Below are 15,438 nucleotides of genomic sequence, written 5' to 3'. Positions count from 1 at the left end.
GGCCAAGTGTCTCAGCTGTTTTGACCCTATTGTGGGCTGCTTTCTCCTGGAATAAGAGAGTAAGGGATGGATTGAGGGAGATGAAAGTATGTGCCTCAGCTGTTCTTGCGGAGTCCTGTGAGACTAATAATATGCAGGGTATTTCTCAGAGATGTTCCCAAATTCTTAACTTAATGTCAAGCTAAGAATGGATGTTTTGAGAAGGAAGGGGTTTTAGAATTAAGTTATGAAACTAACCCATGATACAAAAGATGAACCAATTCTTACAGGAGTCATTTTGACAGGAACACATTGTGCCAAGAGAAGTTTAAACAGAATTGGGTGTTTTTCTGATATTTTTCCAACTCTGTTTGTCTGACTGAAATTTTAAATTTGACTTGGCTAGGACACCCTTTCTAAGGCACTGTCTTTCCTCAAGCTTTGAATATTTTATTCCAGCTTCATCTTTATAGACATTTTTTAATCAGACTATTCAGGGATGTTAAGGCACACTTCTGGATCTGATGGGACTTAAACCCAGGTCATCTGGCCCAGAAGTAGAGATATTACCATAGTGCCACAAGAGCCCTCCATCTGTACTTGTAACCCAAGCTTGAGAAGGAGAGTGCTGGTGACTATTCTGCCCTGGGTTGGAAGGAAGTCCAATGCAGGCTTCATTTTTAAGCTCCTTTGTGGCCCAAGAGGACCAGGACTAGTTCTGGCCATTTCTCATGTCACCCTCCTGCTATTTGATTTCATATGCCAGGTGTAGATGTAGATGAATAAAATAAGTTATCAATTCTCTGTCTCTGAAAGTTTTCATTGTCTGACATTTCAAAGCAGCAAATTTGATCAGGCCTTTCAGCAATGGATTTAAGGAAATGATAGGAAAATGTACAAGCATGGAAGATGTGACAAATGTCACAAGATACTCCCATAGAACTGTACAGTTAACTTTGCCTAGATTTAGCAATTCTCAGACCAATGCCATCTGCAAATTTTGCTTTATGCCACTTCAACTATAGTTTTACTTGCAAAACAGATGGGAGGCTTTTTTTTGAGTTTCATACCTTTTGCCTAAATTAATGTGAAAATGTTGCCTTGTTGCTGATTTACTGACTTGGTTCACTTTCTTTTACATTTGAAAGGATGATGAAGTGGTTCTTCAGTGCACTACAACCATTGTCAAAGCACAGATTAAGCTCTGCCTTTCTGCTGAAGGATTTGGAAATCGGCTTTGTTTCCTTGAAGCTACATCAAATGCAAAGGTATTTCTACTGTCTAAAATTAAACATACTTGTCCTGAAATTTCCCCATTGCATAACTACAGTTTTGAGCTGCGGTGCTGAAGAAGAATCACTGGACCTGAAATGTTAACATTGCTTTCTGTCTCTTGATGCTGCCTGATCTGCTGAGTTTTCCCAGTAATTTCTGATTTTGTTGCTGATTTCCAGCATCTGCAGTTTGCTTTTTAGTATTAGAACAGTTACACTCCTTTTTTCCAAGAGGAAACTATTAAATTAATTTAACCTGGGTCTCTGCCAATCATACAATGTGAGTTCCCTCAATTATTTGTTCTGCTGTAAAATAAGGCTGCCAAAACCACATTTAGCTCATCGTTATAATTCCATCCCACAAACATTTCCACTACATGGACAGGTACGTGGATGGGCAGGGAGCAAATGGACACAGACCATTAGAAAATAGACGACAGGTTAGAGGATCTTGATCGGCGCAGGCTTAGAGGGCCGAAGGGCCTGTTCCTGTGCTGTAGGTTTCTTTGTTTCTTTGTTCTTTGTACATGTATTCTGAATACACACAAGTTCTTGTACAAAATTTTAAATGCACCTGGACCCAAAGTCACTATTCATTACTTAATTTTTATAATAGTTTCTGTTTCTTTTCCTTTCTATTTACCAAGTTCTGCAGTGTCTTCTACATTTTTAAAATCAATTTTTATAGTTCCCCTTTCTGGTGATAGACCCGCCACCCAATATCCACTATAAATCCATTGATTCCCACAATTGTTTGGACTATCCTTCCACACACCCCACTTCCTGGAAACATTCCATTCCTTTCTCCCAGTTTCTCTATCTCTGCATCTGTTCTGATGATGCCACCTCCTACAAGGGGCCTCTGAAATGTCCATCTTCTTCCTCAACTGAAGTTTCCCCACCACCATGGTTGACCAGGCACTCAGCCGTGTTGGCCCCATCTCCCACAACCCTTCTGTTTCCTTCTCTTTCCTTCCACAACACCAGTGGGGTCCTTGTCCTCACGTACCACCCCACCAGCATCCACATCTAAAGAATCATTAACTGTCTTTCCTGCCACCTCCAGTAGGATGCCACCACCAGACACATTCTCCTCCCTTGTCAGCCTTCCACAGGGACCATTCCCTCCAGGACACCTTGGTCTGCTGCTCCTCCACACCCCATGACACTCGGAGAAGGTGCAACACCTGTCAGTTTACTTCCTCCTTCCCCACTATCCAAGGTGACAGACACACTTTCCAGGTTAAGCAACAATTTACCAGAACCTCACTCAATCTAGTCAACAGGTTTCTGTACATTGGGGAGGCAAAATATCGATTGGGCGATCACTTTGCAGAACACCTATGTTCTGGCTGCAGAAATGACCCTAAGCTTCCACTTACCTTCCATTTCTTCAACACACTACTCTGTTCCCTGACCAATGTTTCTGTCCTGGCTAGCTGCAGTGCTCCAGTGAAGCTCAGCAGAAGATAGAAGAACAACATCCCATTAACGTCCTGACGGGACTTTGTAGCCATTAGGACCGAAAATCAAGTTCAACAATTTTGGGGCCTGAGCATTTTCGTACACATCATTCTCCCAACCCCTGCACGTCAGACCTTGTCATCACATGGGCTGCTACCAGAACCCAACCCATTGTCAGCTATGAATGGTTCCCATTAGCAGCTGTTGATTCTCACAGGCTAGCCATTACCCATGCCTTTTGTTCAACTGCTGTTCTTCACTACTGGGCTTCAACTCCACCAATTGTTTACTCCTTCTCCACTCTTCTCACTCCATGTTCGGTGTATATACAAGTCATTTCCTAGCTGCAGTCAGCTCTGAAGAAGGTTCACTGAACTGAAAAGTTAACTCTGCTTTCTCTGCAGAGATCCTGCCAGACCCTCCAACTTTCTCCAGCAATATCTCTATTCTGTTTACTCCCTCACACCATCACCTTTTATGCTTCCCCTTTTTCCTTATTTCTTAAGTACATCTTGGCACAAGATTGAATGTGTAACTTTGACCCATTTTAACAATTCAGTATAAGAGTATGAAAGATACATTTTATCATTTTTACCAAAATACCATTATTTGGAACTGAAGAATAAAAGTGATCAATTGTGAGTTTACATTATAACACCATGGTTGAGTCTGAAATATTTGTGTATTTTTGCATCTGAAGTAACTGAAATTATAGTTGCTGTTTTCCATAACAACCTGAATTAAGGTTCAGGTTTGTCTGGCTGAATGTGGGACACTTGATGCTAAAAAGTGCAACAAAACAAGAACATTCATAGCAGTCCATGGAATGATACTGGCATAATGTAGGTTTTCCCAAAAGAATCTCAAATGTAGATTACCTAAATTCATAGAATCTCTACAGTGTGGAAACAGGCCATTCAACCCAACAAGTCCACACTGACTCTCTGAAGAGCATCCCACCCAAACTCACTGCCCACCCCCAACCCTGCATTTCCCATGGCTGATACAGCCAACCTACACATCCCTGAACAGTGAGGGGCAATTTAGAATGGACAGTCTACCTGACCTGCACATCTTTGGACTGTGGGAGGAAATCAGAACAAATCCATGCAGGCACTGGGAGAAAATGTGCAAACTCCACACAGACAGTCGCCTGAGGCTGGAATTCAACCCAGGTCTTTGGTGCTGTGAGGCAGCCGTGCTAACCACTGCCATTGTGTCACCCCAAAGTCTTGTGCTTCAAAGGATCTTAGGAACATAGGAGCATGGTAGGCCATACAGTTTCTCCTATCAGCCTTGGCATGCAATAACATTATGGCTGAACTTCTACATAAACAAACTTTCCCATTCCATAACTACACCCCTTGATTCTCTTTTGTTATAGAGGTTTACAGAACAAAACAAGCACTCAACTATTCCAATCCCACTTTCCAACGCTTGGTGCGTGTCTTTACAACATAAGCAAATATTTAATTGCTGCTTAAATGTTTGAGGGTTTCTGCCTTGACCACTGTTACAAAAGATTCCTGTCACTCTTGAGTGAAAAAAAAAATTCTCCCACCCCTTCTAAACCTCCTGTCCCTTACTATAAATTCATGCCCTGACACAAACTTATCCAAAAGTCTGTTTGTCTGCTCTGGCCAAATCATAACTGATCTTATTAAATTAGCCTTCCCCCAGTTTAGAACTTTAGTTTCAGGCCCATCCATGCCCTTTTCCATATCAACCTTGAATGTAATGGAATAATGGTTGCTCTCCGCAAAATACTTCAATATAAACTAGCCCAGGACCATTCCCCTCCAGTACAGTCTTTTACATTGCTTAAAAAGCTCTCCTGGATACAGTCTATTCCCTCTAAACCTTTCACACTATGGCTACCCCAGTTAAAGTTGGGGAAGGTGAAATCCCCTACTATAACTACCATTTTAGTTTTACACTTATCTTAAATTTGCCTACATGTCTGTTCCTCTTTTTCTCTCAGACTGTTGGAGGCCTATAGTATTGCTTTTTTTTTTCGGTTTTAAGTTCTACGTGCGTGCATTAATTTGTGGAGCCTTCTAAAATTTCTCCCATCTGCACCTCTATGATTGATTCCCTGATCAATAGTGTGGCTCCCCTCCTCTTTTACCTCCTTCCCTGTCATGTGTGATGACTCTATGAATTGACCGCCTGGAGATACAGAATCATAGTAATTTATAGTACAGAAGATGCTCATTCGCCCCTTTGATTCCCTCCGCTCAGTGGAGCAATCCAGTCAGTCCTAACTCCCCATTTTATCTCTGTATCCTCGTAAGTTTATTACAAGTTTCCATCCAATTTCCTTTTGATGTTGTTGATTGTTTCACCTTCTATATCCTATTGGGCAGCAAGTTCCTATTTGAAACCACTTGCTGCAAGAAAAAAAGTCTTACTGCATTTTCCCGGGCATCTGTTATCAGAAATCTTAAACCTTTGTCCGCATTCCTTGCAACAGAAGCTAATGGGAAGAAATTTTCATTAGCTGGAAAGTTCTGCGATATTTTCTCTAATGGCAAACGCATAATTTGGACAGATTGCTTCTAGTCCCCCTCCCAGTGCTGCAAATAGGAAAACCTACTGGATCTTCAGCCTGTCGGCCTCATAAATGCTTTTCCAGCACCATTTCCTGGGACAAAGATGTCTGAGCAGCTGAACTGTTGTAGCAACATTGCCCCAGAAACTGAGGCTTATACCACAGCAGTGTCAAAGTTCAGCAGACAAGATAGGACATTTTTCCAATGGGTCAACTGAGTTCAAGTCCAGGGCTTTCAGTGGCGAGCCCTGCCCCCATCTATCTCTTTAATCATTCCCAAAATGTGGCAGATCATCCCCTATCCAAGCTGCAGGCAGGCTGCTCCTGGTGCCTGCTGGAAACAGTTAATTGCAGTGATGGCATGCAGAAATCCCAAAGTAATTGTTAAAGCTCTTAAGTCTTCAATTAATTGGCAATGGGGCAGGAGGTGATGTTAGTGCTTCCCGCCCAAAACACAGTGTCTGTCGTAGTGGGTATCTTCCAAAAGCCAACCCACCTGACTGTTTTCCCAGCCCACTACATTCTTTACCATTTCTCTAGGGGTCGGATGAAGATTCCACTGTCCACCATCCTCTGGCTGAGGCAAAAAAATGCATCTACCATTTCTATTTTTTGTCTTTAAGCCAATGTTTTGTCCATTTGGTTTAGTACTCTGATTATGTTGCAAGGCACTAATGCTGTATATCTGCTTGCATAAATTCTGCGCATGTAGCTGGTCACTGAACATTAAGTTTTTAATCAATTGGAATCTATTTTGAAAACTTTAGTCAGTGTTGTTATGTGAAATTCAGTTGTAAGTTTTTGCTATTTCGTACAAGTGATAATAGCTGATTCAGATTGACACAAATACAAGATATAAATCAGGCAGTTTATATCTGTTGAGATACATTTTGAAATCCATATGTTTGTTTTTGTTTTCTCTTCATCACCAGGGCAGAGATGATGCAGTGTATTAGTGATTCAGCTTTATTCTCAATTTGTTCTGAGGTAGCTACCATGTCGCATTTTTGCAAACTCTTCAATTGTGTAATACTGCCACCAAATTTTCAATTCTAGCCTAAATGAACCTATGTATTTTATGTTAACCAATCCTTCTGCAATATAAGCAAATATACTTAAAATACACCTGTAATTTGAAAACAATTCTCTTGAAGAGTTTTTTTCAGTGTATGCAAATTATATGAATGAAGTTTAGATGATTACCCGTTGTGCTTTTCCCACAATCATTGGCATGCTCCATTTTGACCATGGATGATTTTATAAGAATACAAAAACAGGATAAAGAAAAAAATTGTCTTCAGTGATCCAAATTATCGTTAATTTGATGCAAGTGATCTGACAAACGTGGAATTGAATCTCCATTAAAACAAGCAGAGTAAAGTACAGCAGTAGACACACATTTCCTTTTTCATTTGCAGAATGTTCCTCCAGACCTTGCAATTTGCAGCTTTGTGCTGGAGCAGTCACTCTCTGTGCGAGCTCTGCAAGAGATGTTGGCCAACACAGTTGAAAAGGGCAATGAGGTAGGTCTGCAAAATGAAGCTTTGGATGGGGTAAAATCAAATTTGTTGTTAACCGTTTTAACTCTGTAACCAATTTGTATGGAATGTGTCTTTCTCTAAATCAGCAATCCGAGTTTGTCTTGAAGCTATTAAAAAATTTATTTCAGATTATTAAAGACTATAGATCTGGTTGAAACTGAACATTAATAAAATACATTAACTATGTAACTAATTGTAAGATAAAGTGCTTAATCTTGGTGGTCCATTGTTGAAATATTGTTTTGTATGATTTATAAACAAAACATGCAATGAGTGCTATTGAGATAAGGCTTGATCATGTTCTTAACGTTTCAAAATTTTTATCTTATTAATCCTCTGATTTAGTTACAGAATTTCAGTACTATGTATCAAATAATGTGTGCTCAGTGAACTACAAAAATGATGAATTTACAAATGTGCTTGGTCTGATCGATCATTGATAGGACATCAAATGCCAGTGTAGTTCTTGAACTTGTTGAATTTGAATTATTTTAATGTTAGAAAAAAGGGAAATGATCAAAACTGCAATCCATCAGGAAACGTGGATTTTATTGAATAATTTCCTGAATGTAAAGATTAGAAACATACATAAGTAACTTGTTGAACTAAGACAACTTCACTGTTACGGTATGATTGTGGATATAGGACAATATTCACATTGTGTCTTCTTTTGTTTGTCCATCGTTTATATAGCCCTAGTCACCTCTGTGACATTTCATTTAAATTGTGCTTGAAGGCATGCCTGAATCCAAATAAAATGTTCCTTTTTCTTTTGTCTAAGAAACATTTTATTATCAACACTATTATTTTTCTATAATGTTGAAATATTTGACTTGTTCATGTGTTCAAACAGGATAAAATGATAGGTTAATGTAGTTGCTTGCAGATTTTGTTTGAATATTTAATACAGCCTATTGTGTTACTTCATCATTTGTATATCTAACAGCTTTATATTCCAGCACCTGATTGAGATTCTTGGGCAAAGTTATAAACCTTGGTGATAAGTTGAATGCAATGCCACTTTTTCTGTAATTCAATACCTGCTGATTACTACCCTCCAGTTCCAGTTCTAACATTGTGAACTCTAGATGTATTGCAGAAAAACTGTATAACTAAATGCAAATAACCAGAAACAGATGGGAGAGTGATCTATGAGAGAAGACTATTTTGGGGAGATGACATTGAATATCTCTCACACATTTTACCAACAGTAGCTCGTACTTCACATATTTAATAGAAATGGGGAGGTATATTATTAGGGGTATATTATTTATGAAATTTGTTTAATCAATGTTAATGCCTTTAGTGAGTAGTCCCAATAAGTCAATTAATAAAGGTAATTTATTACCTAATTTTTATTACTTAATTTACTACAACTTTATTATGTATTGCAATGAGTTGGTGTTAAAGGTGTAATGTACCTTTCAAATCCATAGTTTATTATGTTCAACCCATGGATGAAAGATATCTGAGATTTATTAACTTGTAAATTTCTCATTATGAGTTATTTTTATCAAGTATTCTTATCCAAGACTACTGATGCTGTCTCAGAGGGCGAAATGAAATATTGGAACTTTCCATGCATGTGATGTTGGATTGTAACCTGGCTTTTTGGGTTTTAGAGAAATCATATGTTGAGCATGCACATGCAAACGGCATCATGATATTGTGGATGAGTGAATCTGGATGTGTCATTCATTCCTGCAACATTATAGCTAGCTTTTCTTCATTATATAGGTTCTTTGCTGTTAGTTTTAGATATTTCAAGACAGTTCAAGAGTGAACTACACAGTAAATGGAAAAGCCCTGGAGAAAACTGATATACAGAGATCTGGATGTTCAGATCCGTTGTACCCTGAAGGTGGCAACGCAGGTCGATAGAGTAGTCAAGAAAGCATTCGGCATGCTTTCATTCATCAGACTGGGTATTGAGTACAAGAATTGGCAGGCCACGTTAGAGTTATATAGGACTTTGGTTCGACTACATTTGGACTACTGGGTACAGTTCTGGCCACCACATTACCAAATGGATGTGGATGCTTTGGAGAGGGTGCAGAAGAGGTTCACCAGGATATTGCCTGGTATGGAGGGTGCTGGCTATGAAGAAGAGGTTGAGTAGATTAGGATTATTTACATTAGAAAGACGGAGGTTGAGGGGGGACCTGATTGAGGTCTACAAAATCATGAGAGGTATAGACAGGGTGGATAGCAAGAAGCTTTTTCCCAGAGTGGGGAACTCATTTACTAGGGGTCACAATTTCAAGGTGAGAGGGGGAAAGTTTAGGGGAGAAATGCATGGAAAGTTCCTTATTCAGAGGGTGGTGGGTGCCTGGAATGTGTTGCCAGCGGAAGTGGTAGACACGGGCACAATATCGTCATTTAAGATGTTTCTAGACAGGTACATGAATGGGCAGGGAGCAGAGGGATACAGATCGTTGGAAAAGAGGGAACAGATTTAGATAGAGGATCTGGATAGGCACAGATAAATTTAGGTAAATTTTTGAGCCGTAAAGGAATTAAGGGTCATGCTGAGTGGGAAGGTAATTGGAGCTGAGTGTCAAAAAGATCATCCATGAACTTATTAAATGGCGGAGCAGGCTCCAGGGCCCAGATGGCCTACTCCTCTTAATAGTTCTTTCTGTTCTTATGTTATGACGTGGAAGCTGGTGGACTCTATGGCAGTTCACAGTGACCACTCCTGTACCAGGTGTTGGTTGTTTGAGGATCTGTGGTTCAGAATTGATGAGTTGGAGTCTGAGCTGAGAACAATGTGATACATCAGGGAGGGGGTGAGTTGCCTGGAGACTGTATCAGGAGGCAGTCACACCACTTAGATTAACTCCTTCGAATTTGGTCAGTGGAATAGAACAGGAGGGATTGACTATGAGAGAGGCACTTAGAGGGGTCCAGGATTTAGTATTGCAGGTCCCCCAGCCCTTGAGCTTGTCTAACAGGTTTGAGATATTTTTGCTCCCTGTGTGTCAAAAGTAGGGAACTACAGGCAGGATGAGCAAACTGACTGTGGTGCCATGCTACAAGGAGATATTCAAGTCGGGGGTGAAAAGAGAAATGTTGTTACTATCTCTGAATATATATTCAGGGGACTAGACACTGTTCTCTGACCAGGAACTATAGTCCCAAAAGTTATACTGCCTGCCTGATGCATGGTTTCAGGACATCCCATTTGGTTTGCAGATGAGCTTAGAGAGGGACAGGAAAGAACCAGTTCTTGTGGTGCCAGCAATATATGTAGAAAGAGGAAGAGGTTCTGCTGAAGGAATATGACCAGCTATGGGAAGATGTTTATGGGGAGCACGAAATGACAGAAGTTAAATAGACACTTTACATCATTCTTTACAATGAAAGATACTTCAAACATCCCATTAGTATTAAAGAATACTGGATTTACGTACCGCCTCTATCGCAATAGAAGTAGTATTGGATAAATGAATGAGGCTAAAGGGACATAGGTCACCTGCCCCTGATGGCTTTCATTCTAGAATCCTAAAAGAGATACCTACAAGAAAGTGGTTGCATTGGTTTCAGTCTTGCAAAAATCTTTAGATCTGGAGACATACCAGAGGATTGGAACACTGCCAATGTGACACCTCTACTCAAAAACAGAAGGGAGGCAAAAAATGTGTAGCTGTACACCAATTAGCCTAACATCCTTTTTTGGAAAAGTAATGGAATCAATTAGAACCATAGAACCCCTGCAGTGTGGAAACAGGCTATTCAGCCCCAACAGGTCCATATGGACTAAGCCTCCGATGAGCATCCCACCCAGACCCATCCACCCTACCCTATACGTGTAACCGTGCAATTTCCATGGCTAAACCACCCAGCTTGCGCATCCCTGAATGTTATAGGCAATTTAGCATGGCCAATTCATCTAACCTGCACATCTTTGGACTGTGGGAGGAAACTGGAGCACCTGGAGGAAACCCACGCAGACATGGGGAGAATGTGCAAACTTCCATACCCGAGGCTGGAATCAATCCCGAGTCCCTGGCACCGTGAGACAGCAGTGCTAATAGCAGAACATTTGGAAAACCATAATCTCATCAAACAGGATCAGCATGACTTCATGAAAGGGAAATTATGCCTAACTGATTTCATTAAAGTTTTTTGAGTAAGTCTCAAACAGAGTGGATAGAGGGGAACTAGTAAATATGTTGCATTTGGACTTCTAGAAGGTGCTCAATCAAGCTCAACAAGCTTGATTAAGCTCAACAACTTAATCCTTGCATAGGATTAAGTTATAAGATAAGAGCTCATGGTTTTGGAAATAGTATATTGTCATGGATAGAAAATTGGCTCATAGGCAGGAAACTGGGGATAGGGGTTCTTTTTAAGGTTGGAACCTTGTGACCAATGGGCTTCCACAGGGATCAGTTCTGGAATTTCAACTGTTTACAAAATACAATAATGACTTGGAAGAAGGAGCAAATGTACTGCAGCCAAATTTACAGATGCCACAAAAATAGGTGGAAAGGCTGTTGCGAAAAGGATACACACAGTTTACACACAGACATTGATAGGTTAAGTAAATGGGCAAGAAGTTGTCAAATTGAACATAATGCAGAAGGGAGAATCAAAGAACAGTTTATTTCAGTGGAGGGAAAACTGCAGAAAGCTGCAACATATAGGGACTTAGATGTATTTGTGCACATATACAGAGAGCCAACACTCAGATGTCGCAGCTAATCCAGAAGCCTAATGGAATGTTGACCCTTATTTCAAGGAAGTTGACTACGAGTGAGGAAGTCTTATTGCAACGGTACAAGGTGTCGGTGATACCACTTTAGGAGTACTGTGAACAGTTTTGGCTCTCTTTATTTAAGGAATGACATAATTTCATTGAAGGCAGTATAGAGAAGGTTTGCTGGATGATCCCTGATATGGAGGAATTGTCTTATGACCAAAGGTTAAACAGGTTGGGGCACCACTCACTGGAGTTTAGAAGTATGGGGTGATCTCATTGAAACATATAGATTCTTAAGGAGCTTCACGCAGTAAATCCTGAGATCATGGGAGAGCCTAGGACCAGAAGGCATAGTTTCGGAATAAAAGAGCAGCAATTTAAGATGGATACGGCAGAATTTTTTCTCTGAGGGTTGAGAGATTTTGAAACTTCTTGCCACAAAGAGCTGTGGATCCAGAGTCCTTGTGCATTTTGAGGTTGAGATAAATTGTTCATCAACAGATCAGCCATGAACCTTTTGAACGTGCACCGTGCTCAATGGACTGAATACCAACCAAGTTCCTATTTCATATTCTTTTCTGATCTTACAGTGATATAATATTCAACCATTAGGGGAATTTGTCCTCTGCCTGACAACAACTATGAGGGTTGGCGCCTGGGTAGCTGAACAGCTTATGGATGTGAACGATATTGGTAGAAACCCTCACCAGTTGGTTAAAAGCAATAGTTTACAATCAGCCGGTCCATGCTTACTGAAAAGATATGAGAACTATCTTGGGAAGAGAGGTTGAAAAATAGCGTGTCCTGGCAACAAAGGATCATTTCGATATAGTGTGGTAGGAGCTTTTGAACTGCATTCCCAGCTTTTTCTGTCAATCCATAACACAATATTTCTTGTCCGGTTTTTGCCTTTATGTATAGCTAGAGGGAGTATTTTAATGCAGTTGGTGTTTTAGCTGGCAGCGTATGTGTTGACAGTTCATTGTTGATAATCTGTAACTAGAATCTAATTAATTGTAACATTGAAATTCTTGTTAAGTGCATAAACCTGGTCTGTGTTTTCTGTTTGCTTGGATCTAAGCAGAAAGTTAAATTGAGAAACCTTTCCATACTTTGGTGAAATCTTTGATAATTTTGTGACAAATCCAGGAAAAAAGTGGCTTGTTTTCCAGCATACCACCCCAGTGAGGCATGAACATGGCATACCGATAAATCATCAGATAATTTGTTTTTGAACATGCATGTTGAATCAAATCTTGTTTTGTATCCTTCAAATTCTCGTTTTTTTTTGGTTTCATCATATTCTCTATTGCCCCAGAGGTTTGACTTTTGTTCCCTTTGCCTGTACATGATGCAACTCTTTTTGGAAAGGGGCTAAATAAATATTTATTATTGTTGGATTAGATTTACATTTATTTATTCTTCATTATCATTCTTCATAGCAATAGCTTACCTGTCAGGTAAACCTTGCAAGTATATAGTTTTGAAAAATAGGAGGAGATTATTAAACGCTAGTTAGTTTCAGTTGATTATGAGTCCAATATGAACTTGTACAATTACACAAATTCTAGACCTTCATTATAGAGACTGTCACATTGTATTGCCTGTCTGCAGTGTCACGACAACATTTATGTGCATGCTCAGTATATGCTGGCTCTTCAAACCAAGCTATATTTCGATAGAGTGAAGACACTGTTTAGGTAAGCAGTTACTATATGATTTGAAATTATTTGGCCTACTTTGACCAACTGAATTTATGTTTAGTAATTGAAAAGGTTACAGCTTTTTAGTGCTTTATGCTCTATTATTTCAAATATAACTCTTAACTAATTTTATTTTCAAAGATTTTGATTTTTCTGAATTCAATTCCTAAGCGTCTTTCATTCAGCATGCCGAACACATCACAGTCATTAATTCATGCTTATACGTCAAGGCACTGTTCGTTAACACTTCTGTTTTCATTGTGGTTTCATGTAAAGTTTGAAAGTATCTAGTAATGTGTAGGTTCTGTACTAATCACATTGTTATATCAGTGAAATAATAAAACTGGTAAAAAGTTATTGTATTCCTTGCAGGTAGCTGTTTTCCAGTACTTTGTGATTAAAGAACGGTGGTGTCGTGGTAATGTTACTGGGCCAATAATCCAGAGGCACCTGGTGGAATTTGAATTCAATTAATGCATAATAACCTAAATTATAAAGTTAGTCAACTACCATTGTTGTTAAAGCCAATTGGGTTCACTCATGTCCTTTAGGGAAAGACATTTGCCATCCTTACCTGTGATAATGGGAACTGCAGATGCTGGAGAATCCAAGATAATAAAATGTGAGGCTGGATGAACACAGCAGGCCCAGCAGCATCTCAGGGGCACAAAAGCTGACGTCTCGGGCCTAGACCCTTCATCAGAGAGGGGCATGGGGTGAGGGTTCTGGAATAAATAGGGAGAGAGGGGGAGGTGGACCGAAGATGGAGAGAAAAGAAGATAGGTGGGGAGGTAGGGAGGGGACAAGTCAAGGAGGTGGGATGAGGTTAGTAGGTAGGAGATGGAGGTGCGGCTTGGGGTGGGAGGAAGGGATGGGTGAGAGGAAGAACAGGTTAGGGAGGCAGAGACAGGTTGGACTGGTTTTGGGATGCAGTGGGTGGAGGGGAAGAGCTGGGCTGGTTGTGTGATGCAGTGGGGGGAGGGGACGAACTGGACTGGTTTTGGGATGCGGTGGGGGAAGGCCAGCCCAGTTCGTCCCCTCCCCCCACTGCATCACCCAACCAGCCCAGCTCTTCCTCTCCACCCACTGCATCCCAAAACCAGTCCAGCCTGTCTCTGCCTCCCTAACCTGTTCTTCCTCTCACCCATCCCTTCCTCCCACCCCAAGCCACACCTCCATCTCCTACCTACTAACCTCATCCCACCTCCTTGACCTGTCCCCTCCCTACCTCCCCACCTATACTCTCCTCTCCACCTATCTTCTTTTCTCTCCATCTTCGGTCCGCCTCCCCCCCTCTCTCTATTTATTCCAGAACCGTCACCCCATCCCCCTCTCTGATGAAGGGTCTAGGCCCGAAACGTCAGCTTTTGTGCTCCTGAGATGCTGCTGGGCCTGCTGTGTTCATCCAGCCTCACATTTTATTATCTGCCATCCTTACCTGGTCTGACCTGCAAGCAACTCTATGCCTACAGCAATATGGTTCGCTCTTAACTACCCTCTGCAATGACTTAGCAAATCCACAACCTACAGAAGAATAAAAGGGGCTCAATTTTACATCTTAAATATATACTGGTTCCTGGATAGCAGGATTGACACGTGAAGAGAGGTAGATTGAATCATTTAGTAATATGTTTACTTGAGTTTAGAAGAATGAAGGGGGATGTTGTAGAACTCTACAAAATTCCAGACCGGGTAAGTGTAGGAATGATGTTCCCAATGTCTGGGGAATCCATAACCAGGGGTCACAGTGTAAGTATATAGGATAGGCCATTTAGGACTATGATGAGGAGAAAATTCTTCATATAGCTTGAGCCTGTGGAATTCTCTGCCACAGAAAGCGGTTCAAGCCAAAACAGACTGTTGTCAAGAAAGAGATATAGAATTAGAATATCTTTTTATTGTTGTGTGTACTCAAGTACAGCAGTACAGTGAAAAGTTTTACATTGTTGCCTCTTATGGTGCTATTTTAGGTACAAAGTACCCAGCACAAATCTTGGATACAAAAGAGGAATAAAAAGACGTAGTTGAACTACTTTACAGTGATTCATACTTAGACATTGCAGTCAGGTAAAGAAGTTCCAATTAAGCATTACGTTTGTTACGATGGGGAATAACCGAAGACCTCTGATAATTAAACTAAAACATAAGCCCCAATCTGTTATGACGGGACTAAGGTTTGCCCTCTGATAATTACCCGGACACGCCAATGAAGCTCGCCTTT

General features: G+C 40.5%; 1 protein-coding gene across 5 annotated transcripts in view; it reads left to right on the top strand.

Moving 5' to 3' along the window:
• LOC125447673 (ryanodine receptor 1-like) overlaps nt 1–15,438 on the top strand; it is a 411,721-nt gene that overhangs the window by 39,278 nt on the left and 357,005 nt on the right. For all 5 annotated transcript variants that reach the window (XM_059641019.1, XM_059641018.1, XM_059641017.1 and 2 more), the window contains exons 2-3: nt 1,128–1,247; nt 6,687–6,791. In XM_059641019.1, coding sequence (XP_059497002.1) covers nt 1,128–1,247; nt 6,687–6,791 — 225 coding nt within the window. The remainder of the gene's footprint in view (nt 1–1,127; nt 1,248–6,686; nt 6,792–15,438) is intronic.

Source organism: Stegostoma tigrinum, chromosome 39, assembly GCF_030684315.1.
Source record: "Stegostoma tigrinum isolate sSteTig4 chromosome 39, sSteTig4.hap1, whole genome shotgun sequence".
Lineage (NCBI taxonomy): Eukaryota > Metazoa > Chordata > Chondrichthyes > Orectolobiformes > Stegostomatidae > Stegostoma > Stegostoma tigrinum.
The sequence above is the reverse complement of the archived record's forward strand: the minus strand, read 5'-3'. Positions and strand labels throughout refer to the sequence as shown.